The 27,711-nt window shown below is 50.9% G+C and overlaps 1 protein-coding gene across 1 annotated transcript in view; it reads right to left on the bottom strand.

Annotated features, from left to right (window-relative positions):
- Efcab8 (EF-hand calcium binding domain 8) overlaps positions 1-27,711 on the bottom strand; it is a 74,291-nt gene that overhangs the window by 38,915 nt on the left and 7,665 nt on the right. The window contains exons 4-17 of the mRNA XM_059261675.1: positions 27,365-27,480; positions 25,754-25,857; positions 21,973-22,108; positions 20,377-20,482; positions 17,612-17,696; positions 16,654-16,778; positions 13,350-13,423; positions 11,023-11,153; positions 6,327-6,394; positions 5,889-6,040; positions 5,191-5,325; positions 3,327-3,437; positions 1,458-1,685; positions 906-976 (exon numbers count right to left, since the gene is read on the bottom strand). Of these exons, the coding sequence (XP_059117658.1) occupies positions 906-976; positions 1,458-1,685; positions 3,327-3,437; positions 5,191-5,325; positions 5,889-6,040; positions 6,327-6,394; positions 11,023-11,153; positions 13,350-13,423; positions 16,654-16,778; positions 17,612-17,696; positions 20,377-20,482; positions 21,973-22,108; positions 25,754-25,857; positions 27,365-27,480 (1,642 nt within the window). The remainder of the gene's footprint in view (positions 1-905; positions 977-1,457; positions 1,686-3,326; positions 3,438-5,190; positions 5,326-5,888; positions 6,041-6,326; positions 6,395-11,022; positions 11,154-13,349; positions 13,424-16,653; positions 16,779-17,611; positions 17,697-20,376; positions 20,483-21,972; positions 22,109-25,753; positions 25,858-27,364; positions 27,481-27,711) is intronic.

The raw sequence follows: 27,711 nt of genomic DNA, 5'->3' as shown, positions 1-27,711 counted from the left end.
AGATGACTGAATGATAGATGTGAAATTTGTTCCAATGAGTTTCAAACTCATTTGGGATCTTCTGCTCATTCTTTCCCTCCTGACTCCACTCATCTGTCCTGTACCCATCTCACTGTTGGACTTTGGAAGTACATAACAAGTCCACATCACATGTTTAGAGCCAAGAGAGAATTTGCCTCAGGATAAGTGGTACACTGGGTCTCACCCACACCTGACTTAAATATTTAGATGATACTTTGGACTTAGACATTTTAGTTTACACTAACCAAATGATACCTTCAGTGCCACCTTCCACTCCCACCACTAGTTGGTGGCCTTGTCCCTCCTTCCTCTGTTTCTTGGGAAAGGTGTCAGCTCTGAGGTTGTGTAATTCAGCCATCCCAGGGACCAGTGGGAGCATTTTAGGAGATCAAGCCTTTGGAAGGTGGTGAGGTCATGTGGGTGGAGCCCTCGTCAGTGGGATTATAGCCCTCCACCCTTCTGTCAGGTAAGTTCATAGAAAGGAAAGAGCTTTCTAGGAACCAGGAAGCAGGCCTTCACCAGAAACCAAACTTGCTAGCACCTTGGGCTTAGCCTACCCTGCCTTTGGGACTGTAGGAAATAAATCCCTGGGCCTTGTAAGTGACCAGTCAATGGCATCTTTTTCTAAGAGACTGAAGTAATTCCTCCATGGAATGCGAAGCTGCATGGGGATAGAGACTTGTGCCACATCCATCACCAGCAGAAGGCACCTCACTACATGCTAAGTGAATAGATGGGGAGACGCACGGGTGGAGCCATGGCTGACAGCCACCATGGATGCCCTCCTTGCTATTGCAACTGCTGGGAAAGCTTGGAATAAGGGAAGCTCAAAATGAGGGGAGACACCCAGCAGCCCAAGCCTCCCACTCACACTTGCTGCTTACGTGAAACTGGTGATCCTCTTACTCCACCCTGTCATGTAGTATGATTTGTTCATGTGGACAATTCCACTAATCTGTTGGAGATAAAGAAAACAGAGCACTAGACTCCTCAGAGAGCATGCCTTTGGGCCCCTGATGCTTTCTTTCCTAAATGTACCTAGCAGAAAGTCAAAACTCAATGAAGGTGAGAATTCCCAGAGTCAATGCCACCATCAAGCTTTCAGAGTGCCTGCTAATTACCTAACTGGAGAGAGGTAGAGAACATCAAACCTGGTGTATCTGAAAGAGGCAGATAATGTGGGTACCCATGTTCATTTTACAGAAGAGACACTGGGCAACACATGGCCTGGCTATGGTCCAATAACTGCTGAGAAATCTAGACCAGTACTCAACCCCCCCTCCCTCTCTCTGGGTGTGTGTGTGTGCGTGTGTGTGCATGTGTGTGTGTGTGTGTGTGTGTGTGTGTGTGTGTGTGTGCAATCTCTTAGACACACAGAAAACTATATTCTAGGGTTCCCAGGAACCTGCTGGCTCCAGCTAATGGACCCCACTGACCTCCGATTGCTCCTGGGTGGGAAAGGTTATCAGGCACTCCCCAGTGTTGTAATTCCACATCTGCATTTTGCCATCACGCAAGCCCGTGAGCAGACAGCGCTCTGACTCGTCCAGGGACATGGCAGTCAGCTCACTTTGCGAGGTGCCAGACACAGAGAACTCCATCCTCTTCTTGCCTGTGGTGATGTCCCACACACTCACTGTGCCCCGTAGGCAGCCACTCACCACCTGTAAGTGAAGCACACAGGTGCCCCAACTCACTGCAGGGCAGTCCTAAGTATGCCATGGGGCCCCTCCCTTCCACACCCCCACCTTCACCCTGGCAACCTGCACAGCATAGATAATGCCTGAAAACAGACCTTCCTGGGCTCTGTGTCAAAAAAAAAAAAAAACTGTAGCTACTACTCTTTTTAAATGAATCGATTTCGTAATGCTCTCATTAATTCAAAAATAGCACTTGGGGACTCAAGTTCCCGGAAGAGGAGGAAAGCCACACCTATATTAAAGATCATGCAACACTGATCCACTGGTTAGAACTTCCTGACCATGGAGGGTTAGAATGTTACAGAGCTAGGACCCAAATGATCCTGGGCTATATTTAGATCCCTCTTAACCCACCTCCGTGTCTGACCTAACACCTCTTTGACTCTGAGGGAACACCTTTAAACTGTGTTAGCTTAGCAGACCGCCAGCTTTCCCAGACCCTAAAGCTGAGAATGACATCAGATGACACCTGACAACCGAGTTCTCCTGCTTTACCATCTTCTCACCCATGTATTGAGAAAATGCCCCAGTGTGTGGCTTTTGTTTCTCCCATGTCTACGAAAGCTCACGTAACCGCTTCAACATCAGAATACGTCATTTGGGGGAACCTGGATCCATGTTCCCAGACCATTAGTCATATTTGCTCAAGACAAACTCTTCTTCCCGTGAGGTGAGCGTCGTGGTTTGCATCAACTCAATCAATGGTATAGAGAAGACACTTGCCAAAGCACCTTTAGTCAGGACCAAAATGGGAGCAAAAGGCCAAGCGGGGAACAGGTTCCTGGACCCTCCACAGAGAAGCACTGAGGTCAAAAGATGGCTGTGCATTCACTCCCTTCGTCCTGTTCCAAGGCAGTCACCTGTGAAGCTACTTTAGACTGGCATTGGCATTCCCACTGGGAAGAGTTGGGTGTGTTTACAAACAAAAACAAAAGCTGTTCTGCAGCCCCGAAGAGCCCTAAGGCAGCTAGAGACTGAGACAGTGGTACTAAGAGCCAGAATTGGAGGAGAGCTCTGCCCAAAGGACACTCTGGCACAGATAGTCACCCTGTCCACAGCCCAGGCCAGACAAGGGATGCCACTGGGGATGGGCAGAAGCCTGTGGCCCTTTCTGTTCATGTTCCTTATGCGCATTGTGTGTGCCCAGCTGTCCTACACAATGAGGTGTCTCCTCGGCACCATAGGGCACTGGCTGTGGTGCCTTTCCCATGCAATACAGAGTGCAGCTTCCCCAAAGTGGTACTCTGGGGTAGCTCATCAGGTGGGAACCTTGAGGGACACCCGCACCAGCAACTGTTTCCATGCTAAGAGAACTGCCTGCACAGAGCTGACCTAAGTGACAGCCCAAGGCAGGATACTCAGAGGGTCCACAATCCAGTGACCAGATGGGGAGCTCCGTCAGACCCCATGACAACCGCTCTGCAAGACCACTTCATGTCTACATTTTTGGTGACACCAGGGCTACAACCAAAGCACTAATGATTTCCAGAGTGCCACATGAGCTGACTGCTATGTGAATGCAGACTCGGGCACGTGGAGACACCTGGGTCCTGATGATATCACCGGCGCTCCTCCCAGGTGCTGAGGCCAGCCCTGCCCACTCACCTGCTTGAAGATCTTGCTGTAGAGGACCGCACACAGGGCTGTGCTGTGAGTCGTCAACTTCCCTGTTTTCATGGGCCCCTGGGATTCCAAGTACCCTCTGAGGATCCCAATCTGTGGGCAGGGGAGGGGCAGACAGCTGAGCAGTCAGATGGGTTCTGCCCTCTGTGACTAAGGCCTTGAAGAGAAACCTCCAACACCAAGATATCCTGTACCCCCACGAGGCTCCTCAGAAATCCAGAATTCCATTTCTTCTCTTACCCTGCTCCAAGGCCCAGTTTCCAGGACTGGGACTCCCAGTCCCTCATGTTCCAGTAATCCCCCTGAGACCTAAGTCCATGGTCCTCTCACCTTCTGAGGAGCTAAAGCCTCACTCAGGTGTTTCTTTTGTAACCAGTCTGGCAAACATGAAGCTATTCTAAAGACACACTTGTGTCTTCCAATCTGACTATGAGATTGTTGAAACAGTAGCCCCCAGAGAAACGGGAATTTCCCCAGGATCTCATGCTGTGAAAAGGAAAGGGTGGGGGGGGGTCAAAATAGATAAAGATGACTTCTCTCCCGGAAAGATATTCCACATGATTCTACATCGGACCATCTTACAGGAAAGTACTGAAGCCAGACAGTAATGGGCCAATGGCCAATCTGCCTGGGACTGTTTAGATATACATACCCTTGGCTCTCTATTTAAAATTGAATCTCACTTCAGGACCCCAAAGATGGACCTGGGGGGTTTGTTGGATCTCTTTACACCTCTTCCCAATGTGACCATACTGAATGAATCTCCTTTTTCTGATTTTCACTATCAATTTGGCTTTTTGTTTATTTGTTTTTGTTTTTGTTTTTTAAGACAGGGTTTCTCTATGTAGCCCTGGCTGTCCTGGAACCCACTCTGTAGACCAGGCTGGCCTCAAACTCAGAGACCCATCTGCCTCTGCCTCCCGAGTGTTGGGATCAAAGGCATGTGCCATCACTACCAAGCTTTAATTTGGCTCTTTTAATTGGCTCATCACGGACCTGACTTGAGGCACAGATTGTGACTTCCAAGTCCAAAAACACCTTCAGGAAGCCTTCTGTGACCAGTCCAACCTCAAGCTCAGTGCTCCCTGTGCTCATGAACCCGCAGAATCCAACACTTTCATATGAATTAACCTTACCTTAGTAATATACTCTCACATCCCAACAAAGCTAGGGGTTAAATGCTGTCATGGTCCCACCCAGAGAGTCTACACTAATGCCCAGGAAGATTGAAAATGAATTTCAAAGGTCTGTTTAATTTTAACAATACTGACAGCAAGTCCGGCACCCATCAGAGATGTAAGCACTTTTCTCTTCTCTTTCTCTCTCTCCATAAACCTGCTTGCTACAAAGGAGATAGCCAGCCACGTGCACAGAAAGACATCTATGTCCCTTGGCAGGGTGGTCCAGCCAACAGTGGGTACATGGCTTCAGTGAAGCTCTCTAGACAGACACGCTCCTGCCACTTGTCTGCCACTGGGTTCCCACGTGGTACGGGATCTCACCATGCTCTAGTCAGTCCTCCCCTCCTGCCATCCTCAAGGTCAGGGCAGACCCATGGGCACCAGGCAAGTCATAGCTCACAGGCGCTCCTCCTGACAGTTTTCTTCCTGGAGTTGATGATCACAACGGATGGGGTCCAAGGAGCATGGAGGGGTGACAGGAGAGTCTGAAGGGTGCATAAGTGGGGGGGGGGGAGCAGGGGCAGTAGGGGTGGAGGAAAGGATGGGCTAGGGTCCAGAACCTGCTCTCGAGGAAGCTCAAGCACCAGAGCTTCACAGACTCCAGAGCCAGGCCAGCGCAGGACACAGACCCTGTCAGCTGCGCCTGTTCCTAGGAGAGCACTCACGTTGTAGGTGCTGCAGATGAGGGTGCAGTCTCTGTGGAAGTAGGCGCTGGTTATGGGGCAGTTGCCCAGGGTGAAGAGCTTCCCGCAGAAGGACTGGAGGCACACATAGTCTTGCAGGTCCCACACACGAATGTTCTGTCGGGAACAGGCAAGAGGCAGGAGGGTCTGCACCAGCAGCCAGCACCCTAGGCCCTGGGGATGCCCCAGCAAGCAAGGTCGCCCATGTATAACGTACATGCTGTCTGTCACAGCCCCACCCAGAGAGGCTAAACTAATGGCCAGATAATCCATGTTCTCAGTGAGTAAGAGAGAACAGCGCCTCCTTCCTCAGCTTTCCTAAGCTCCTCTGTCCTGCCTGGACTTCTAAACTCAGCAAGCTAAAGGCAAAGACAGCAGGCAGCCTGCACCCTCCCCCAGACCTTCTCTTGCTCCCCAACTCCAGGCCAGCTCTAGTCTGCTCAGAGATGAGCTCTGCCCTCCCCAGAGGCTGCTGAGGTTTGTGGCCACCTATACAATGACTAGGGCACCTCCCTGTGGGCCTTTGGTAAAGTGTGAGACCACGGGGAGGAAGGTTACCTCTGTGCCTCAGACTCCTCCCAATACAGGCTGAGCTACATCAGCACCCCAGGGTCAGTGTCTTTCCTGGGGAACAGAGCTAGAGGGATGGGGGACAAAGGTATGTTCCACAAGGGTGACACCTTGTCCCTGGAGATGCTGATCAGGATGCTGGTGTTCTGGCTGTTCACAAGAAGGTGAGTCACTGACGTCTGATGTCCCTTCATCAGCCACACAGGCTTTTTTGAGACCAGGGGGTTCCACAGGCGGATGTGGGGGTCATAGCCACCAGTTGCTGGAGTCAAGAAATGAGTATCAGCTACCAGGGCCTACACTGGGACCTCCTTCTAGGGCCAGGCCTCAGACTCCAGCCAGAGTTGGCAGATGGGGAAGGTCACTGTGACCTGTCACTGTCCCTCTTGCCTTTCCTCTCTGTGTCCACATCTGACAGCCTGAGTCACACCCCACCTCCCAGTGATGCAGATCAGCAGCAGAAGAAGCCATGTCCTAGGCTCTGGTCATCCCCAGGCTGCTGCAGCCCCCAGTCCAACTCTGTTTCTGGGGAATGAGAGATTACTCACCCAGGAAGTTCCTGTCCGGACAGTAGTCAAAGCAAAGAATTCCTTTTCTTAAATTCAATGATGATAACCTAGAGCAGAAAATCAAGGGGGGAAAGACGCAGGACTAAGAGCAGCAGCCTGGGCTTTGGGACTGGAGGAGCTAGGAGCTTGGTGGGGAGGGGTCAGTATCTCTCTACCCAGGAAGGAGAGAAGCCTCAGACCTGCCCAGTGCTCACTCAGCACCAGGCATAAGTGAAGTAGCAGGTGCCCAAATCAGTAGCTCATGGGGAGACACCCACCCTTTAGGAAGAAAAAAAAAACCAAACATGAGCAAGTCTTTCTATTTGTAAAGCATTTTGCATTGTTCCAGAAACAAGCTTAACATGATATTGCACCTACCACCCTCAGGCAGGTATCCTCCAAGCCAAGACACAAACAAAAAAAATTTAAATAAATTATAAAAAAGCAGCTCAGGGCCACTGGTCCTGTGCCCTCACTCTGTGCTGGATGTCATCTCACAGATCACCTGGTCCCCCATGTGCAATCCTCAAGAGTGGCATGATGCCATGAGAACAGTAAGATCAAGAGCTGACCTATGGGTGCACAGTCAGGGACCTACAGAGGGATGAGAACTCTGCCCTGGTGGGTACAACAGGAAATGGCTCAAGACATCCAGGAACAGGAAAAGAGGAGGAAGAAGAGGAGGAGAAGAGGCTAGGCAGGGCTCAAAGGTCAGAGAGACCCCGACAGGACCACAGAGCTGTCAGGCCCCTACACAGGCCACTGAACTGCCTGTCTAGAAGTTTCCTGAGACGATAGCCAGGCTGACTCTTCCTTATCGCCTTCACACCGCATCACGTCTAGTCTAGGGCCCCTTAGCTTCCATATCAGCCTCCCAGCTGTTTCTTAACCTCCAGCCTTGCTTCAGATTTCCAAGAGCACATCAAAGCACGCATATCCCACCCACTGGCAAGCCAGAGAGGTGGGCCAGTAAGAAGGCTTAGTCAGTAAAGGCACTTGTTGCCAAACCTGATGACAGGGTTCAACTCCTGGGACCCACACCATGACAGGAGAGAACCAACTTTCACAAGCTGTCCTCTGAGCTCCACATGAGTACAGTAGTGTATGCCACCATCCCTATAATAAATATATGTTTTTAAAAAAAACCAGATGCCTCCATCTACACCTTTAGGTGCAGAGACATGTTCTGGAACAGCAGTCGTCAGGAGGATAGAAGAAATTACTTCAGACTGACTCATTCACCTATGCAACAGACATCTGCTGGCTCCTGTTCCCTGCCAGGACTCAGGGGCCACTGTGCTCCCTGCCTTACAGATCTTGTCTCCTGGAGCAAAGCATAGGAGCAAGGAAATGAACAGAGACAGGAGGGACAGTGGCCAGCTATGAGAAGGCTGCAGGGGACGCAATGGGATGACTTGGCAGAGGAAAACTGGGTGACTCATTTAGACAGCCTCTCTGAGAAGGGTGAGGGGAGGCAGAAATCTGTAGGGGAATTAGAAATGGCCAAGGGGAGCATGCAGAGAGGAACGAGGCTTCAGACTCAGGGAGCAGCTAGTGCAAGGTTATAGGGTTGGCAGAAGTAGTCAGAGGCAAGGCCGTGGGGGACTGGACTATGAAGGATTCATGCAGGACCCCAGAGGGATGAGACACACCTGCAGATGGTTGTGTATAGGGACAGAAGCCAGAGGGGACATAGTGAGCAGTGACAATGACTTCAGGTAGGAGTTGATGGAAGAAATAAGAAAAGAAAAAGGAGGGGAGCCAGGGTGGGTCAGTTACACACTCCACACCAGCTCCTATAGCCCCAACCCCTGATCCTCCGCCAGCTCCGCTCCTGACCTCAGTCACCTGAAGAGGTCAGGTAAGACCAACTACAATGAAGCTGAGGCTGACTGCAAGAATCAGGTTTGGCCGGGCGGTGGTGGCGCACGCCTTTAATCCCAGCACTCGGGAGGCAGAGCTAGGCGGATCTCTGTGAGTTCGAGGCCGGCCTGGGCTACCAAGTGAGTTCCAGGAAAGGCGCAAAGCTACACAGAGAAACCCTGTCTCGAAAAACCAAAAAAAAAAAAAAAAAAAAAAAAGAATCAGGTTTGGCAATTCAAGTCTCACCTATAGTGAGTGGTTACTCGCCTAGAAGGCATAAGAAGCCAGAGACCAACAGTGCCACCTCCTGGCCTGAGGTGGTACTGCACCAAAACAGAAGAAGGTATGTGTATACATGTCCCCAAATTGAATATTCCAACTTCTCCACCTCCATCCTTGGCCACCTCCAGGTCATCATCATGCATAGCCTAAACTATTGTGATAGCCTCCTCCCTGGTGACCCCACCTCTCCCGGCCCTTAGACCCCACCATCGCTCTGCTCAAAACTATCTGTACTTTGCTTATACCTGATTCCAAAGAATTAGAGCAAGGCATTCCAAGGTACTTGGGAAATATTAACTCAGACTAGTGCCCAGGTGATAATAAGAAATTGTGGATTTTTTATGTTCTTATGTATATATTGGAGATGTTTCAAAATAAAAATGTTAACTAAGAAAACGAGAGGCAGAGAATGATGATGCATGATGCCTTTAATCCCAGTACTTAGGAGGTGGGCAGATCTCTGTTAGTTAGAGGCTAGCCTGGTCTACATAGTGAGTTCCAGACCAGCCAGGGTTACATAGTGAGACCCTGTCTCAAAAATCAAATAAAAAGAAAGAGAAAATGGGGGCGGGGGGGGAAGGAAGGAAGGAAGGAAGGGAGGGAGGGAGGGAGGGAGGGAGGGAGGAAAGAAGGAAGGAAGAAAGGAAACAAGAGAGATCTTGGGCTTTGGCTCAGTGGTGGAGTGCTTGCCTAGCAAGTACAAGACCGGTCCCCTGGCAAAACAAGAAAGCCAAATATGGTGGCTCATAATCACAGCGCTCGGGCGATGGAAGCAGGAAGATGGCAAGTTCAAGGCCAGCCTGAGCTACACAGCAAGACTGTCTTAAAATAAATAAATAAATAAAATAAATAAATTAATTAAAAAAAAACAGGGAGAGAGAGAAAGGAAAGAAGGAAGGAAAGAAGGAAGACAACAAGCAGAAAGAAGCAGAGGGCCTGGGGTAGGAGTGTGTCTGAACTCTGGGCCTGTGGACCTTCAATGGGAAGACGAGGACAGGTAAGAAGGGGAAGGCATCAGAACCAGCCACCATGGGCCACGGTGAGGTGGCGCTCTGGCCTCCTCCTGCCATCAAATGCAATAAAATAAAAAAGTCTAGTATGAAGGAAACAAAACATGTCAGAACTGTCTCAGAGATGGAGTGCCCGCGCTTGTGGGGGTTGGCCTGTTTCTGCATCGGGGCCTATCGTAGGAAGAGAAGAGGCGCCTTTTGACACCTAATTAACGTGTTCTGCAGTTGATGGGTTTTGTCATTTGTTTTCACTGTGTGGTTTAACACATGCCACGAGAACATTCTCTGCTCAAGGAATCCCTAAAGCCTGAGGTCGGCACTGGCTTCACCCTTCACGGGTGAGGAAATGGAGGTTTCAACCCAGGGTGAAGCCACGCACTTTCACTACTTCATTTACAAATGTATTTTGAGCCCAGCCAGCGGTACAGGCCAGTAATCCTAGCCCTTGCAGGGTGGAGGCAGGAGGATCAGTTCAAGACCAGCTTGAATTATGTGAGACCCTGCCCCACTGTCCCCTACAATGAAGCTGGATCCTCGGGGCCCTGAGAGGCTGAGGCTGACTCTGCAAGAGAGAGAGAAGACAAGACATGCCTTTTGTCTGCCTACCTAACATAGGCTGGGGCTGATTTGTGTTGTGTTGTTTGTTTTTAATACATTGGTCAGTAGAGCAGGTCTACTAGGGCTGGGCAAGTGGCTCTGTGGGTAGAGTACCTGCCACACAAGTGTGAGGACCTGAGTTTGAATTCCCAGACACCGCCGGGCAGTGGTGGGGCACGCCTTTAATCCCAGCACTCGGGAGGCAGAGCCAGATGGATCTCTGTGAGTTCAAGGCCAGCCTGGTCTATAGAGTGAGATCCAGGACAGGCACCAAAACTACACAGGGAAACCCTGTCTCAAAAAAAAAAAAAAAAAAAAAAAAAAAGAAAGAAAAGAATTCCCAGATACCATGGAAAGTTGGGCATTGTAGTGCACATCTGTAATCCCATCTTTCTACAACAAGCTATGATGCTAAACCAGGAGAACCTTCAGGGACTCACAGGCCAGCCAGTCAGGTATACACAGTGGTCAACAAAAAGATGCCCTGTCTCAAGCCGTGGGAGATGAGGACCAACACCGGAGGTTACCCTCTAACATCCACATGTGCACTAAGGCATGCATTCCACCCCCAACCCCCAGACCACACACATACACACACACACACACACACACACACACACACAGAGGCAGACAGAGACAGAGAGAGAAAGACAGAGGGAGAGATAGACAGACAGACAGAGACAGAGACAGAGAGATACCCTTTTGCAACTGGTAGACATTTCAGAACGATGATTAAACAGAATCCAGAGCCATGTGCTAGGACCTATATCCATTGTCAGCCTATGGGACACGACCCAGCACAAGCCTCAGGTCAGTGCCCTGCTGCTGAAGCACCAACTCAGAGGTGCATCCTCTCTCACCAGGGCTATCTGCATGTGGCAGAGGAAAGCCAGACCTATCCAGGGCACATCTGCTGTCCCCTCCCTTTGTCAGGTACCCCTTACCTGGGTTTCTCAGGGTCTTTGACTGGCAGGATTATCAGCACCAACGAGGACTTCTCAATGGCTGAACACGAGACCACCAAATTCAGCTGCGGGATGAACTTGACCTGATGACACCAGTTGGGGTGGAGATTCTGGGAGATAGAATGGCCATAGCAGGAGACCTCCCAGGGACAGTCGAGTTCCATATCCCACGCCTGGGTCTTAGCCAGGGCCAGTGCTGGATGGGACTGGAGATTACAAAATCTAAGGCCCTTGCCTTAGTGACCACAGCTTGGGCAAAGTGATGTGGCCCACAGTCCTATCCAGGTCCCATGACCAGGTGTCTGGCCCATTCCTGTCTCAAAAACTGTTTAAACACACCAAACCTACCATCATCTGGATTCCTTGTGTCCTAAGAGTCTCCTGGATTTAGAAGCCAAAGGCCTGGGCTCGTTATAATGTCACTCCTCTAAGCAGGGAGAAAGGGTGTCTAGGCCCTAGTCTGTCTTCTCTACTGGCTGCCTCTACTACAAAGAGCCTGCTTTTCTGGGCCCACTACCACTCTCTGTGTTTGTCAGACACAGTAGCTTCCAGGATCTGGAGGGGCAAAATGCACACGCTGCTAGGACTGTAGCAACAGCTCCTGCTTGAGTTCCTACCCTAACTTCCCTCAATGATGGTCTGTGAAGAAACCCTCTCACCCCCAAGTTGCTTTTGCTCAGTGCTTTATCCCAGTAACAGAGAGCAAACTAACACGTCCTCTGGACCTGGCTGGTATCTGTGCTTGGCTCCCAGTCTGGAGATTTCCCTCCCTGGGACAAGGAAAGTGATGAGGGAAGAATGAAGAACAGGGATGGGACACACAGATCCAACTATCAAACATTCATTCAGCGCCGCCTTAGATGTGCAAGCCCCTGGGTTGGGCCCTATGTCTCCATTTCCTCTAATAGCTATCACAACAATGATATCTAAGCCAAGGCACTGAATGAGGCCTGGGATGCTGAGTAACTTCGGAGCAAACTTCATCCTCATGAGATAACCACAGCTGAGAAGAGGGGAAGGAGCCAAGCGGGGTGGGTGGTGCATGTGGCAATCCCAGCACTTGGGAGATGGAAGTTGGAGAGTCAGGTGTTCAAGGACAGCAACCTTGAACCCAGTCAAAAAAAAAAAAGAAAAAGAAGACGAAGAGGGGAGGGTGGGTAGTGTGAGTACTGCTTCCTGTGAGGTCTCGTGCCTGTCCCTAAAGTGTGTCCAACTCAGATCTGCCCTGAGAACCTCATTCGTTCATTTGTTCCTCCAGGAGTCACTGGGCCCCGGGCACTGTTGTTGGGATCAGGAGACTGAACAAAGAGCACAACCCACAAAGTCCCTGTCCTTGAGGAGCTGTCACTGTTGTGAGGACAATAGGACAAGAGCAATAGACAGGTAATTCAAAGTTGGGACAGAGCTAACAGCAGCGGCGGCAGCAGGGCATTCGGCGCCAGCTACTCAGGACCTGAAGGAGGGAGGGGGTGATGGATGAACCAAGCAGAAGACCTCTGCAACGTGGAGGAAATCAACATGGAGGAACCTCGTGTGCCAAGGCCCTGTGGTAAGAAGGGGCTTGGGGAGTTCTAGGGTAATCAAGGGAGCCTGTCTCAGCAACAAACAAGAAGAAAGTCGAAAAGAGCTGGAGACGGGGAGGTAGCCCAGTTGGTAGAATGTTCGCCTGGGTTCAGTCCCCAGCACAAAGCCCCGGGTTCAATCCCCAACACATATGTGATAGCGCATGCCCATAATACCAGCCCTTGGAAGGTGAAGATAAGAAGATCAGAAACTCAAAGTCACCCTTGGCTACATAGAAAGTTCAAGGCTAGCCTTGAGTGCATGAGACTCTGACTCCGGTTAGGGGATTAGAGTGCTAACCACGGAGTAAGCCAGAGGTTTGATTAGCTTGTGTTTGATACTCAAGTCAAAGACTTGAGATTGCTTCAAGTATGATGAGAAGCTGCTGGGGTGACATGACTATATTCTAAAGCAGATTTCCTCTGGTTGCCAAATTGAGCAAGCGCGTCATGGAGAGAGGGAGTGTGGAAGCCAAAGAGGAAGCCAGTGGCTGTCCAGAGTGAAGATGATTTTTCACTGCCCCAGGGAAGCCAAGAAGGCAGTGAGAAAGACAGGGCTAGCCCTGGGACACACCTGTGTCCTAGAGATATGTAGATGGGACACAACAGCTTCCTGCACTCTGTCCTTAGAGGCCAAGCCCCTAAGAGCTGAGGCTGAGCCTAGAGGGCAAATCCATTTCAGGCATTTATTTTTGAGTAGGGCACATATGTGGATAATTACAGGCTAAGGAAAGCCACACTTACCTTCATTCGGAAGCTTCTATACAGAGGGGACTTCTCATTTAAGAGTCTTCGCAAAGAAACATTGGTCCAGAAATCTGACAGAAAACATTCAGAGTCCGCATTAGCAACCTCTCCTCTAGCAGCTTAGACATATTCACTGATGTGCATCCATGCTTCCCAGAACGCCAACCAGCCAGCCACTCATTGGAGCCGCCTGTGACTTCATGAGCTCGGCAATGCTTCCAACTGTTTCCCTGCTGCCCAGCACGGCTCTGCAAGCCCAGAGTGCAACAGTGACCAGCTCCAGTGTCTACACACTCCCGAGTGCTGCTGTCCGAACAAGGTGGCTCCCCATTAGCGCGTTCCAGAGAATGAATGTATTCACTTTTAAAAGTGATGCACTGGTGACTTGCCATCATATCATGCCTCAGGATACATGGCCCCTCGGCCAGAAAGCAAAAGTCCCGGGAAGTACAGGGTGCATGCGTGCTTTATGAGCAAGCAACTCCTACATGCCAGGCACTGCCCACACCAAGTGCCCTGCCCTTGTAAAACTACCTAGGTAGCAGCTGACAAACCCCCAGGGAGAGCAAACGGATACAGATGGATGAGTCAGTGGTGCCAGGCAAAGCTTGTAGGGTCAGGAGCTGTTCAAGGAAGTAGGTCAGAAATGCTGGCCAGTTTAGCTTTAGGTCTGAAAGCAATTCTCAGGAATCATGGAGGAAAAACACTGGAGAGGGTGGGTAGTGGTGAGGTCTGTACAGGGGTAAAAGAAAGCTTCCCCCACCCCCCCCAAAAAAAAGAAAAAAGTCCCCAGGTTGGGGAGATAACTCAGTCTGTAAAGTACTTGCTACACAAGGAGGAGAATCCTACTTCAATCCCCAGAACCTGTGAAAAGCCCATTTGTTCCCAGAGCTGGAGAGGCAGAGACAGGAGGGTTCCTGGAGCTTGGTGAGCCCCAGGTCCTACTAAGAGACCCTGTCTCCAAACACAAGGTGGACAGTCCCTGAGGAATGATGCCTGCCATTGGGCTCTGGCCTCCACACACACACGTGCACATACACGCATAAGCATCCAGAAAACACATGTACACACGTATACACGAACACACACATGCAAAAGAAGTCCTGAGCCAGATGGGATGTTGCTTGTGGCTGGTATCGGGGAAGCTGCAGCCTAACAATGTCTACTGCCCCTCTTTCCCACTGGAGAGACACGGCCTCTGGCACTTCTGTGTACCTAACACTCGCTCACTCCAGGCATCCTAGAGCAGAGCCAAACACTAAGCATGACTGCCCCTGCTCCCGTTTGAATAAGGAGACTGAGGCACAGAAAGGTTAAGCCACCGGCGTCAGGGCGCCCAGAACTAGGTACCTACTTCTTAGCTTTGCCCATCTCGCCATACCTTCGTACTTGTTCCCAGCCTTCAGTTTAGTGGGTGGCCCAGAAGGACTCACCCCTGTGAATCCCCTGCCTTGTTCTTCCATTCGCCACTCATCACAGAGACCACCATGACACAAACATGACCAGGACAAGGCGGCCACCAGGGGCTGATGGGACAATGACAAAGTAGGGTGCTAGCTAGAAGTGTAGCTCAGTGCTACAATGCTTGCCTGATACATTCAAGGCTCTGGGTTCAATCCCCAGCACACATACATGTACACATACACACACACACACACACACACACACACACACACACACACACACACACACAGAGAAGGGGTTAAACTCCCCCACCCTCACAACTGAATTTCGGTTCCAGTTCTCTGAGCAGGGCAAACAGGTGTCCTTTCCATCAAAGGGCCATTTATCTACAAGACCCTCACACTCAGGGCCGAGGGAGAGAACAAGCACAGGACCTAAGTCAGTCCCACAGTGTCTCAAGGACAAACCCAGCAGCCACCTCCTGAGTCACGCCCTGACTTGCCCAAGCTTGTGCAAATGTGTCCAAAAATCATCAGACTAAACCTCAACCAATTAACAGCATACTAATGTAACCGCTGCTTGCTTAGCCAACTATGTATGAGATGACCTCACTGTCCCTGCACCTCCCCTTAGCTGTGCTTAAAAGGAGCCTGCACGATCCTCTCAGGGTCATCCCCATTTTGTACAGGTGAACAAACCCCGCATTAAAAAAACGCTCTTTGCTTTAACATATTATTTGAGTCTGGGGTCTCCTTCAGGGTTTCCTTGGACCCTTACAAACACACAGAGACACACAGACACACACATATGGACACACAGACACACACACACAAAAAAAAAAAAAAAAAAAAAAACAGGACACTAGTACTTGTTTCTTCCCTTCCAGAACACCAACAAGCCAACTTAGCAGGGATTCTTGCCAAAGCCTGGGAACCCTTGGAGACCTCCTTAGCTAGAAGTCCCAGCAAGGGCTGCTCTGTCATCCTGGATGGGAAGGAGGTCAGTTTCCCGGCAGGCAGGGCCCCAGGGTCCAGGCTCCTAGGGCGGGTAGAGGCCCAGCACCACACCTAAGGCTCACTCCATCCTGGAGCTGATCCAGGCCCAGTGAGTCTCCCAGGAAGCCCCAGGCCCGTGGCCTCTGTTGACCTTGCACCCTTTGTCAAAGAAGCTCCAAATGACTTCCTGAGTCAGTTCAGGGCACATCCCAGCAAGGAGTGAGAATTGGAGACTCTGGACAGGCAGTTTGGCTTCAGATCTCAGTCGCCACTCCCCAGCCTCAGGGCGTGTATGAGTAGCTTCAGCTCACTAAACCTCTTAATGGGCAGCTACCAGTCACTCAGTCATAGTGGGTAGAAGTGAAGGGAAGTGATGCACCAAGAGGTCAGGGTACAGCTGCTAACTGATGCCGGGTGTGTTGGTTCACGCTGCTGCCAAGCCGGGTGGTCCTCCGGGCTCCACCACAGCCCACCTTGCCAGTCTACTCTCACCCACTCAGAGATAGCTCAAAACCAGGAAGAGCAGAAGCCCTCACAGTCATCAGATAGAAGAGTCACTATCCTGAACCTCAGAGGACAGGTAGGTGACACATCCCAGGGTCACAGCCCAGCACTTTGCTCTCCCTGAGCTGAGGAAGATCTGCAGCCTTCAGTCTTCACCTGCAAAAGTTCTCACCTCAAAAGGCTGTCCCTCAGCTCAGATCCTCTAGCCTTCTCCTGTCACCACCGCACTATTCCCTTCCCTTCAGAGGCAGGGCACCCTCTGAACTCCAAGGAACCTCCTCTCCAGAGACTCAGAGTGAAGAGACAGGCAAGTAAGGATGCCTCAGAAACTTACTCAACTCAGCACCCACATCTACCCACTCCCCAGGCCTCTGCCCGTCCCCGTGTCTTTTAGCTACCCCATTTGGCGGTCCGGGGAAGGACGTGTGGATTGAAGAGTCCACCAGCCACATTGTCAGACACGAAGATGACGACGTTGCCCTTGGTGTCCCCGTAGCAGAACACACCTTTGCGATAGTCGGACCTGGGGAAAGATGAAGACAGAGCGGGCTACGTGTCAGACTGGGATTGATGGAGGTGATGGAAAAATAAAGAGGAGACTGACCTCTACAGAAGGGGCTGCCTTTAATCAGCACAACAAAAGGTAGCCTCTCCGCCGTGAGAGAGGTGGCTACACGCCAGAGCATCAACGACTTGGGGTTTTATAGGCCAAAAAAGGGAACTTTGGGGTAGGAAGATTTTTGTCTACAGACCTATTTTCTGCTTTCCCAAGCTCATAAAGGAGTCCTTATCACACTGGCATCCTTGCCAGGAGTCCTCCTGGGAGGTCCTAATGACATGTCGACCCCTTGCCACTGGCCTTCCTCCTTCTAACTGCCCGCTGCTATTATCAGTGTGCCAAATCTTCCTGCGTGGGGTTGCTTGAGGCTGTTAGGTTATTAACCCTTCACTGTGGAGCCTTCTGCCCTATTGCCCCGAGGCCCTGCCCACCTTACGGACAAGGACAGTTCCAACAGACTTCCAGCCTTGCTCTGGGCCTCTGGCCAGCTGCCCAGCATATCCTTGTCATCACTGAACCAAACTTCAGGTTTCTGTTTCAACCACTCTCTCTCCCCAGAGACCTCAGGCAGCAGGGCAAGCCTCTGCTAGCACTTGGTGGCTGATGGGGTAAGAAAGGAGGGGGGAAGGACGACTCTAAGGGTGGGGTGACTGTGCAAGACCCAGGAGAGAAGCAGCGAGGGACGATGTGGCAATGAACTCAGAACCAGCTCTCCGAGGTGCCTCTCTGGGGTCCCATCCCCCTTCCCAGTGAGGCAGTAGCTGCCAAGACCCTGTCCCATCACCTGTGAGACTTACCAATAGTCCATGGCCATGACACAGCTATCCAGGTCAACAAAGGTGAAGGCCCGGACACATTTGTGGTTACTGACATCAAAGAACTCTGGGAGAGGGAGAAGAAAGGGACATGGAGAGCCGAGAGCCATAGCTCAGGCTTCAGAGGTATCTGGTGGTGGCAATCAGCCTCCCAGCACTCCCTGCCACCTCTCTGGTCCTGGAGCCCACCCAGACTCAAAACAGCAACCAAGAGCAGCAGATCCAAGCACAGTCATTCACAAGGCTAAGATCCAGCTGCAGAATACCCTCTGACCCCCATTGCAGCCAGAGCAAAAGCCAAGTGCAGACCTCAGCCTATGAAGTCCTGTAGGATCAGAACCTCCACAGCCCAATGTATCTTCTATCCCTGGAAGAGCACGTCTCCCCCGTCTGGCCTGTGGCCCCTGACCACCCACTAGGCTCTAAGCATGCCAGCTTTTTGCCTCTGTAGATGCACCAACCTCAGATACTTCTGGGACCTGCCATTCCCTGCTTTGCCCACCTTGAATAGCCCCAGAACCCTTCCAGATGAGCTGTGTGACCCCTTCTTAGAAAGGCTTCCTTCTCTTCAGCTAGGCCCACCGGCACTCTCGGGCACTCTCCCACCTGGATGGCTGCCCGCCACTCTCCCTCGCCACCTTTATCTTTGCCTCAGATTCACTTCTGTTTTGTTTGACTGCAGGAACTGCCTGGCCTGGCCTGGCCTGGCCTGAGGGCTGTGTAAGGGCAGAGAGATATTCTACATGGCACCTGTGGGGTCCGCAGTACCTAAAAGAGCACCCAGGACTCTACTTTGCTGCGTGACTATGGCTGTGATGCACAAATGAAGGGACACGTCCTGAACCCTGGGTAATGTGGGTAGCAGGAAACTTCTGGCCTCTGTGGCTTCCGATAGTCCATCCATGTGTGTCCCTGGAGGTGTTGAGAGCAGACAGAAACAGATAGATCTGCTCTCCATCACTCACCACCCCTCATCAGGGCTAGAGCTGGGAAACCCAAGCAAATCAGAGACCAAGTGAGCTCGCAACATGCAGGTGCATATGGAAAACAGATTGTAGAGCGGCTTTGTGCAGGTTCACCCGTTCCTCACTGTCTGGAACCAGCCTGCCAGAAACATTATTTTCATCCTGCCCAAAAGCCTTCCATGGAGCTCTGACACCAGCTGACACTGACTAAAACCCTGCCCCCTAGGAAGCCTGGCTCCTTCTGGCAGCCCTGGCCTCAAATCAGTCAGTCTAAGGAGGCTAAGGACAGGCCCTCAAGTGTCTGCTTCTACAGGCCCAGTCATCCCAGAAGGGCTATGAGTCACAGAGCAGGGCTAGCTGGGCCGAGCCACTTGGTCAAGGTTCATGCTGGTGGCTTTTCACCCCTGACTCTGGCCTTAACCAAGTGCTCTGAGCAGACCACATCTGTTCAGTCGGCAGAGCTTGATAGCATGAGGAGATGGGGCCAGGCTCTCGGGGCTGAGGGTGAAGGGAAGACCACTAGGAATCATGGGTAGCAGCCAGCTCCTAACTGCTCAAGCCCTTGCTTCCCTGGTAGTGTCACAGTCTGTCCTCTTTATAAGGACAGCATTGGCTAACATATGCCAAGCACCTCGCACATCCAGTCACTAACCCACACTCACCCTAGAGTTACAGAGCATTGACCCTGTTCTTCCTCTGGGTAGACTAAGGCCCTCAAAGGTTAAGCAGCTGCTCCAAGTCACACCCCTACTGAGTGGCAGGACCAGGGTTGAAAGCTGGGCACTGGCTGTTTCAGAACAGCTGCTCTTCAGCCTCCTATTTAGTTCTGCACCACGGGCTGTGGGGACACATTCTCCTTAATGATCAGTCGGACCCTTTATCCACCCTACCCAGCGCCACTAAGCCTCTTGGTGGCACCAAGCACTGAGATGTGAGTGAAGCAGATGCAGTCCCCACTGCCCGAGCTCCAGGACAGAGGAGAAGGCAGACACCAAAGACTCTCATTGACAAATATATGATCACACTCTGAAGGGCTTGAAAGGAAGAGGGCTATCCTGTGCGGTGCTTTTGAGAGGCGTCTGACTTGGACTAGGTGGTCAAGGAAAGATCTCTGGAGGAAATAACACTGTGATGAATCAAAGGAAAAGTTGATGCTCTGAGGTGGGGAGAGGTGTGGGAGATAAGGTAGAGCATGCAAATTGACCCACAGTGCCCATCAGAGACAACAAGAGAAGGTTCCAGCATCCTTAGCACAACAGGAGGAGGGTCTGATCCAAGGAAATCTGTGGGCAGCAGAGAGAGGCCAGACCTTTCTCACCTCATGGGCCACACTAAGGATCCTCCCCCAATCTGTGCTTTGTGGGGAGAGTGGGTGTGAAGGTTTTCTGCAGGGAGACATTTTAAAAGCCCATTTGTAGCTACCACAGGGACCTTCAGAGGAAATGTGCTAAGCAAAAGGAGGCTTCAGTGTTATCCCAGTGACCGCCGAAGACGGTCACGAGGGTGGAATCAAGCTGGAGAGACTGGCATGGGCTGTGGTTTACAAGTTGAACTGTTCAATACTCGTAGACATTCAGTATTCACTGAGCACATCTGCCTACAAAGCAGTCACTGACACAATTGACCAACACTGCCTCTTACAGCACACAGCACTCGACAGGCCCTCACCACCCAACATTCCCAGAGGGCTCCCCTCCATGCTCATGCTTACTCAGCCAACAGGTCTGTCCCAAGTGCAAATCCACCACTCACTAGAAGGCCTGGAGAGCCCCAGGGACTCACCTATCTTCTGCTCAGTCGAGGCAACCGCGATGAGGTTCATGTTGTGCAGACATATCATGTCGACAACCCACATCTGCTGGTGGCAGGCCGGCTGGGGCTGGGCAAGCTGGCAGAAGAAGAACAGAGACTCAGGTCACAGAAGGTTGCTAGCAGAGTACAGAGTCACAGGGACATTTTCTGCCACACAAGGCCCCGGAGCAAACATAGTCCTGGCATGCCTCATGTGAGCACTAAAAACAGAGCCCTGGCTAAACCCCTCCGGGCTATGCCCTCATCTGTAATATGGGCCTAACAGTCACCCATCTTCATGATCCCGGTGACTTAAGGCCAGGCCCACCTCCAAAGCTTCCCACTTGCATAACAGTGAGCCCCCAGTGGGTCTTGGCCAATGATCCTGAGAGGCTCACAATCTAACCCAAATCAGCTCCTTAAGGAAGAATCTCCAGAACTCTCAAGATTTCCCAGGAAGGCTTTCTCTGTCTCTTCAGCCTCCTGAGCTCTGGCTCCTGAGGGGCCATTATAGGTGACCATATAGCAGTCAGGTCACTCATGGCTTCTCATCATACTTGAAGAGATCGGGCAACCAATACCTACTTCCACACACATGTGGAGAAAGGGAAGACAGAGTATGCCAGAAACCACAGGAATGCAGATGTGGACACACACAGACACAGAAACCACATACACACACACACACACACACACACACACACACACACAGGCCCCCAGAAGAGTCAGGAAACCTTTACATACCCTAGCCCCATCTAGGTCTCTCCTCCCACAGGGCTGCCCCCTGCTGCAAGTGTAAAGCACTGTGTGTGAAACACAAGTGGGAAACCCTTCACACTGTCAATAGTGTTCTTTCTCCGCAAGCCTTGCTGGGGAGCCCTGGAGGGCAGGCCTTTCCTCGTTTGCTGCAGGATCCTCCACTAGCCTGGCAGCATCAAGGGCACAGCAGACTTGCCTGAATGTGTCATTCCTTATTACACTAGGCCATGAGCCAATAGTAGAAAGCCCATGATGATGTTGGCTTATATTCATCTGTACTTGCTGAATGCCTTGACCTGCTCAAGCATGACCCATACCATTAAGTGCCCCTCAACCCTGAGAGGGGCTACTACTCCAAGCCTACTTGGGCATACAAGGAATCAAAGACATTTCAGCTAGCATCCCACACCTGTTGGGTGGTCTAGCTGGGACTCTAATCCTGGTAGTTGGACCCAGAGCCCAAATACCATGATTTTCTGCCTGGACCAGACAAAGGTTTCAATCATCAGGACTTAGGGACAGTGTGGATATGACAGAGCAAGGAGAGACTGCTGAGAACTGGCACAGAGGCTGGAGGATAACGCTCACTGAGATGGGGACTCCAGTGACACACTCCCTGGACAAACTGCTTTGGAGGTGTCTAGTAGACTTCCAAGCAGTGTTCTGCTTAGTAGGTGACAAGTGTGAGGTTCTAATAGTTAAATCAGAACCTTGACCCAAGCCCTGTGGCTTCAAGGCCAGGCTGTTCAGATAATAAGTGCCAAGGACAAGACCACTCATGGTGCCACAACAGAGGCTCTCCACCAACCCCATGAGTGTCCCACTCACCCGAAAGGAGTTCATCATTAAGAAAGTCTCGGACCAGAACTGCAGGACCCCGTCTTTGGTGACAGTCAGGAAAAACCCCATCTTTTTGAACCGTTGGGTTAAAAATGCCACTTTCACAACCTCGCTCCCATGGTGCCTACAAATGGTAAGAAGCAAGCATACAACTCTGAAAGAAAGTATCTGCATGAACCACAAGCCAAAGAAGAGGCAGGACAGAGGGTCAGTGGGGACAGCTACATAAGTGTGCATGTGTGCACACATACACACACCAAGAAACTGTAGGTAGTTCCAGGGAACATGGGACTCTGCCCCTTCTCCAAGTAGGCTTCAACTAAATCAACAAAGGCCACGAGACAATGAACCCCAATGGAGGATAGGGTGTGTGGTTCAGTGGTAGAGTGTTTGCCTAGTATATGTGAGGCCCTGGGTTCCATCCAGAAAAATAACCAACTACAAAACAGTATGCGATGGAGTCCAAAGCTGATCTCTGGAATAGCCAGCCGGGTCCCTCACTTTGTAGTGGGAGAGCAGAAATAGAGAGTGTCTATCTTCAGAGCTTTTTTCATAGGAAAAAAATGGCCCACAGATGGCGAGCAGGGTATAGCTTGTGACAGAAACCTGAGAAATGACACTTTTTAACCATTGCTCTCATGCTCGGAGGTGAAGAGGAGAGTAGAACAAGAAAAAAGTCGATCAAGGGGTATCAAGGAGTTGGGCCCGGTGCACCCGACTCCTCATGGCCAGGACACCGAGCACAGCAGACAGTTCCTGGGCAGGCCTGGCCCTGCAGGCTCCAACCCCACAGCCTTCCCAGCAAGCCTCCATGCTCCCTGCTAGTGGCTGCTTTCCTGCTCCAGTGTCAACCAAGCCAGCTCTCTGGCTGTTAAGGCTCACATTTCCCCATGTCATCTTGGATCGCGGTAGGTTGAGAGATTACGCACTTACAGGGAGCTGCATCCCACCCAGTCCCAGAAGAGATAGAACTTAAAGTCGAATGCTTTCATCCCTCCTCCAGAGCCTTTCCCAAAGCTTGAAAGCAGGTATGAGCTGACCTGAGGCTTAGGGGGAATCCACATGCAGTTCCACAGAGGAGCAGGGACACATGTGTCTAGCTCACTGTAGGTCTCCCTACCTCCTGCCATCAGCTTACTTCTCTGTACTGAAGGTAACCAGTATTCCCAGCTGTCTCTCTCTCCATCACTTCAACTCTGACCTTTCTATCGGGACCAAAGACTGTGGGGAATAGAGACATGAGGCCTGAAGCTAACACAGCCCTGGGAAGAGCATCTTGGGGAGGTCCATTTCCACATCAGTGTGGCGACTGCACCTCTCCCTTTCTGGAAAGTGAAGGGATCAAAGAGGGTGGTGCGTTGGGTGTGTGCTCAACCCAGACTCAGTAATGGTGAGCCGACTTTTAAGAGTCACCCTCTCATAAAATTAACTAAACATTGCTTGGCTATTCTGGTTACTTTCTCCATCAGATTGTAGATTCCTCTGGGATTGTAAGTTGTGGAAATAAATTAGAGCAAATAAGGGAAAAACTTCCTGAGAATTTTGTGTCCCAGATTTTAAACATTCTTGAGATCTGAAGAAACAGAAGACCAAGCCAAGTGTTCATGTCAAAATTACAGCTATAAAATCTCTCATTATTCATATTTAATTGGCTACTCCTCAATTAATTCCCAACCATATTTTTTTTGCAAGCTACTCTTCTATGATCTCCATTAAACTGCCCTCTCAACTAAAGCTCCAGGCTGCCTGAGGCAAAGACAAACCTCTAGATCTTGCTCTTCCACAGCCTTCCTGGGTGTGGCTCTCTGAGGACAGGCCCACCTACAGCCTACTCTCACCAGATCACAAATGGGGCTCACCAAACTGTGCTCCACAGGAGCTAGCGCCCTGTCCACACAACCCTGGATGCTGGTGCTCCAACCCAGGGTGGCTCCAGGAAAGGAAAAAGGGTCCAAAGGCAGCCCAACTCAAGAGCCCTGGTGGCAGAGGGGCCACGCACTAAGCCAGTGGTTCCCAACCTGTGGGTTGCGGCCCCTTTAGGGGTCAAATGATCCTTTCAGAGGGGTCACATATCAGATATCCTTCATATCAGATATTTATATTATGATTCATAACAGTGGCAATATTACAGTTATGAAGTAACAACAAAAAATAATTTTATGCGGGCAGTGGTGGCGCACGCCTTTAATCCCAGCACTCGGGAGTTCGAGGCCAGCCTGGGCTACAAAGTGAGATCCAGGAAAGGCGCAAAGCTACACAGAGAAACCCTGTCTCGAAAAACCAAAATAAATAAATAAATAAATAAATAAATTTATGGTTGGGGGGCACCCCAACATGAGGAATTATATTAAAGGGTCACAATATTAGGAAGGTTGAGAACCACTGCAAGCCAAGAAACTACCCCTTGTCCTTAGGGTGCTAGAGGGAGGAACACCAATAGGAGAGACAGGGCCACAGCATGGAAAGGAAGAGGTTGATGAAATTTGAGACACGCCATTCCAAAGCATGGCACTTTGGACTATTGAATATTTTCAGCTGAAGGTATTGGAGAAGCAGTTTGTTTCCTTCATAAGATCCCAGATGGGAGCAATCTTATCATTTTTTCCCCTGAAACAGGGTGTCCTGTATACTAGGCTGGTCTCCAACTCATCATGTAGCTGAAGGGAACCCTGAACTTAGGCTCCTCCTGCCTCTACCACCTGAGTCCTGGGATTACAGGTATGCACCACTCACAGCTACAACCTTACTTCTGAAAAGCCACGGACACAGAGAGGAATGGGGATAGACAGGCTGGCTAGGTCTCCTCTGGTTATTACACAGACCTGAGGCACTGGGGATTTAAATCAGTTGAAGGAGTGCTCAGCTAGTATGCATGAAACCCTGGATTTCCTCCCCAGCACTACATGAAACTAGATGCATACCTATAATCCAAGCCCTCAGGAAGCAGAGGTAGGGGGATCAAAAGTTTGAGCTACATGTCAAGTTGGAGGCCAGACTGGGATACATGAGGACCATCTCAAATATCAAATAAGCAATTTCCCCATAACTTCCCACTCTTCCTCAAACACTTGGTACTTATAGCTTCTAGCACTTTCACTTCCCTAGGAAGGTTCCCATGAAAATGTAAAACGTGTATTAAATAAGTCTGTGTGATCTTCTCTTGTGGGTCATCTGCTACAGAATCCCTCCAAGGCCAACCTCCAGGGAACACCATGTGGGAGGGGCCACAAACCGAGCGAGTAGCAGGTCAGGCAGAGCCAAGCCAGGGCCACTAAGGTCTAACCACCACCCTCTCCTGAGGGTCAAGCAAGGCCTTGCAAGGCCTCCACAGCTTGGCCAGCTTCCTGTCTGTCACCTCACAGGAGAATCCCAGCTGCACATAGGTAAGCCATCTGTGCCTCTGGGGATGAAACTGCCAGACCCGCTCAGCACTAGCCATACAGAGAAACAAAGAGTGTGCAGTGTGCAGGAAAAGTAGGGAACAGAACGTAGAACAGCCCCATCACTTTCTGCCCGTTAGCCTGGGCAAGCCATCAGGCTGGCCTCTCTGAGCCTTGGCTTCCTCGTCTGTGAAAAGGGGACAAGCCACCTACCTTTGTCATCATGACCACCTACAGACTGTGAAGGACAAGCTGAAAGGAGAAGAGACCATCCAGCACCACGGTTGGGCCAGCAGAGTGACTGACTCATGGACTGAGGAGGGGGCTCCCTGCAGGATTGGTGCCAGAACTTTTCCATCATACCCCAGCTGCAGGGAAGAGGCTCTTACAGGGGGATGACGGTCATGGGAAGGTGGAAGCGCAGGCGGTACTGGCTCTTCCTCATCTCCTCCTTGCCCTGGAACTCGCGCATCATATAATCCACATACTTTTGCTGTCTCAGAAAGACAAAGCAAGGAAAAGAAGGCATTGGCAGTGGTCTTAATGTTTGCCTTTAGGGACCCAAGCCTGGCATACAGTGTCTTCCCTCGTCTCTCTACAGCCTCCTCCAAGTGGCTCTGAAGACTGCTGTCCTTTGAGAATTCACCAGCAAAGTAGCCAAGCAACAGGGCTGAGCTTGAATCGCAAATGTGACGGGCATGGTGCCTAACACTGAGCAACCCTCGGCCACAGTCACACCACCTGGCTGCCCATGGAAAGCTTTTGGTCACCTCTGCTTCACACAGAGGATAATCCAATTGAGGTACTATGTCTAATTTGTCCAAGTCCATGACCAAGTTAACAGTAGGGAGGGTCCACAGCTGCATGGGTACACCTACCCTACAAATATCTGCAACTCTAGGTTCCAGTGACCGGCCTCACTAAAACATGGCCCAGGTCCAAACATATGAAGCTATAATAAGAAATAGGAACCAGAGATGGTGACACCTCTTAGTCCCAGCTACTCAGAAGGCTGACACAAAGGATCACCTGAGCCCAAGAGTTCAAAAGCAATGTGGACAACAGAGAACCCATCTTAATGAGAAAAGGAGGGAGGAAAGAAGGGATAGAGGAAGGGGAGAGGAGGATGAACTCAGTGGTAGAATGCTTGCCTAGCATGCACAAGGCCCTGAGTTCAACCCTTAGCACCACACAAAAGAAGAGGTGGCAAGAATGATCATATAGATAGACAGAGAATGCTGGGAACATTATCCCCAAACCATGAGGAGGGGTTCATAGGCAGTTACCCCGCAGACCTTTGAGGTATACTCCTCAGGTCTGAACATGGGCTCTGCTGGTAGCCAGCTCTGGAACACTGAAACCCAGTCTCTAATGGCTCTGAGCCTCAAGTTTCCAAGCGTCTACTCTTCTGTATCCTGTGAGATTTCAACAGAGGAATACACCAAGTGCTGGGCACGGTGCCTCATCGTCATCTCCGGCAAGGCTCTGCACATCTCTGTAGGCTTAATGCCATGTGTGCTGTCCACTGTTGCATCTTTAAAGTCATCATCATTACTACACATGTGTGCTGTCCACTGTTGCATCTTTAAAGTCATCATCATTACTACACTACGAAGACCTGACAGTTTCGGATTCAACAGCCATGACCTTGCCTGTCCCTGAGTGACAAAAAAGGGCCATAATGCCAGCATGGTACTGATGAAGATCCCCTACGTTGGGAGGGAATGGCTCTGAAGTACAGGCAAGCTAGCTGTACCTCAGGTGTGAATGCATGATGAGAAGGTCTCAATATGGGAGCAAATGAGCCCACCTCACAGAAGTCTCAAGGGAGACGCCTCAGAGGCACCAAACTTTCCCCCACCTAGCAAGTGCCCCAACTGGTACCCTAGTCCATTTGGACTTTCTGATACTCACTGCTTCCCATCGTCAAGCCTCTGCTTGCTCCACTGAGGGGTCCAGCTTCTAGCCTATCCTAGCTTCCTGCAGGGCACCCTCCTTACCCAGGAGACATAGCCATTGCAGTCTGAGTCCACCTTCAAGAACAGAACCTCCAGCATCTCCTCCGACATGTTTAGCATCTTCTTCATGATCCCGATGAAAGCTTTCTTGTCCACGGCTTGAAGGGAGAAAAACAGCAGTGCTTAGTCAAAAGTCGCTTGGCCCACACAGGCCACAGGCTGCAGGCACTGCTCCAGACACTCTGTCTGCTAACTGCCTGTAATTGTCAGTTGGACCCCTTCAAGGGAGGCAGATGGGAGAACTCCAGCCAGAGGTGTGGTGCCTTAGAAGGCATCCCCTCCCCTTCCCCTCACATCAGTCATGAGCTTGGCCCTGTTTACCCTTCCCT

The sequence above is a fragment of the Peromyscus eremicus genome, chromosome 4 (assembly GCF_949786415.1).
Source record: "Peromyscus eremicus chromosome 4, PerEre_H2_v1, whole genome shotgun sequence".
In the NCBI taxonomy this organism is placed as follows: Eukaryota; Metazoa; Chordata; class Mammalia; order Rodentia; family Cricetidae; genus Peromyscus; species Peromyscus eremicus.
This window is presented reverse-complemented; position numbering and strand designations above follow the sequence as displayed.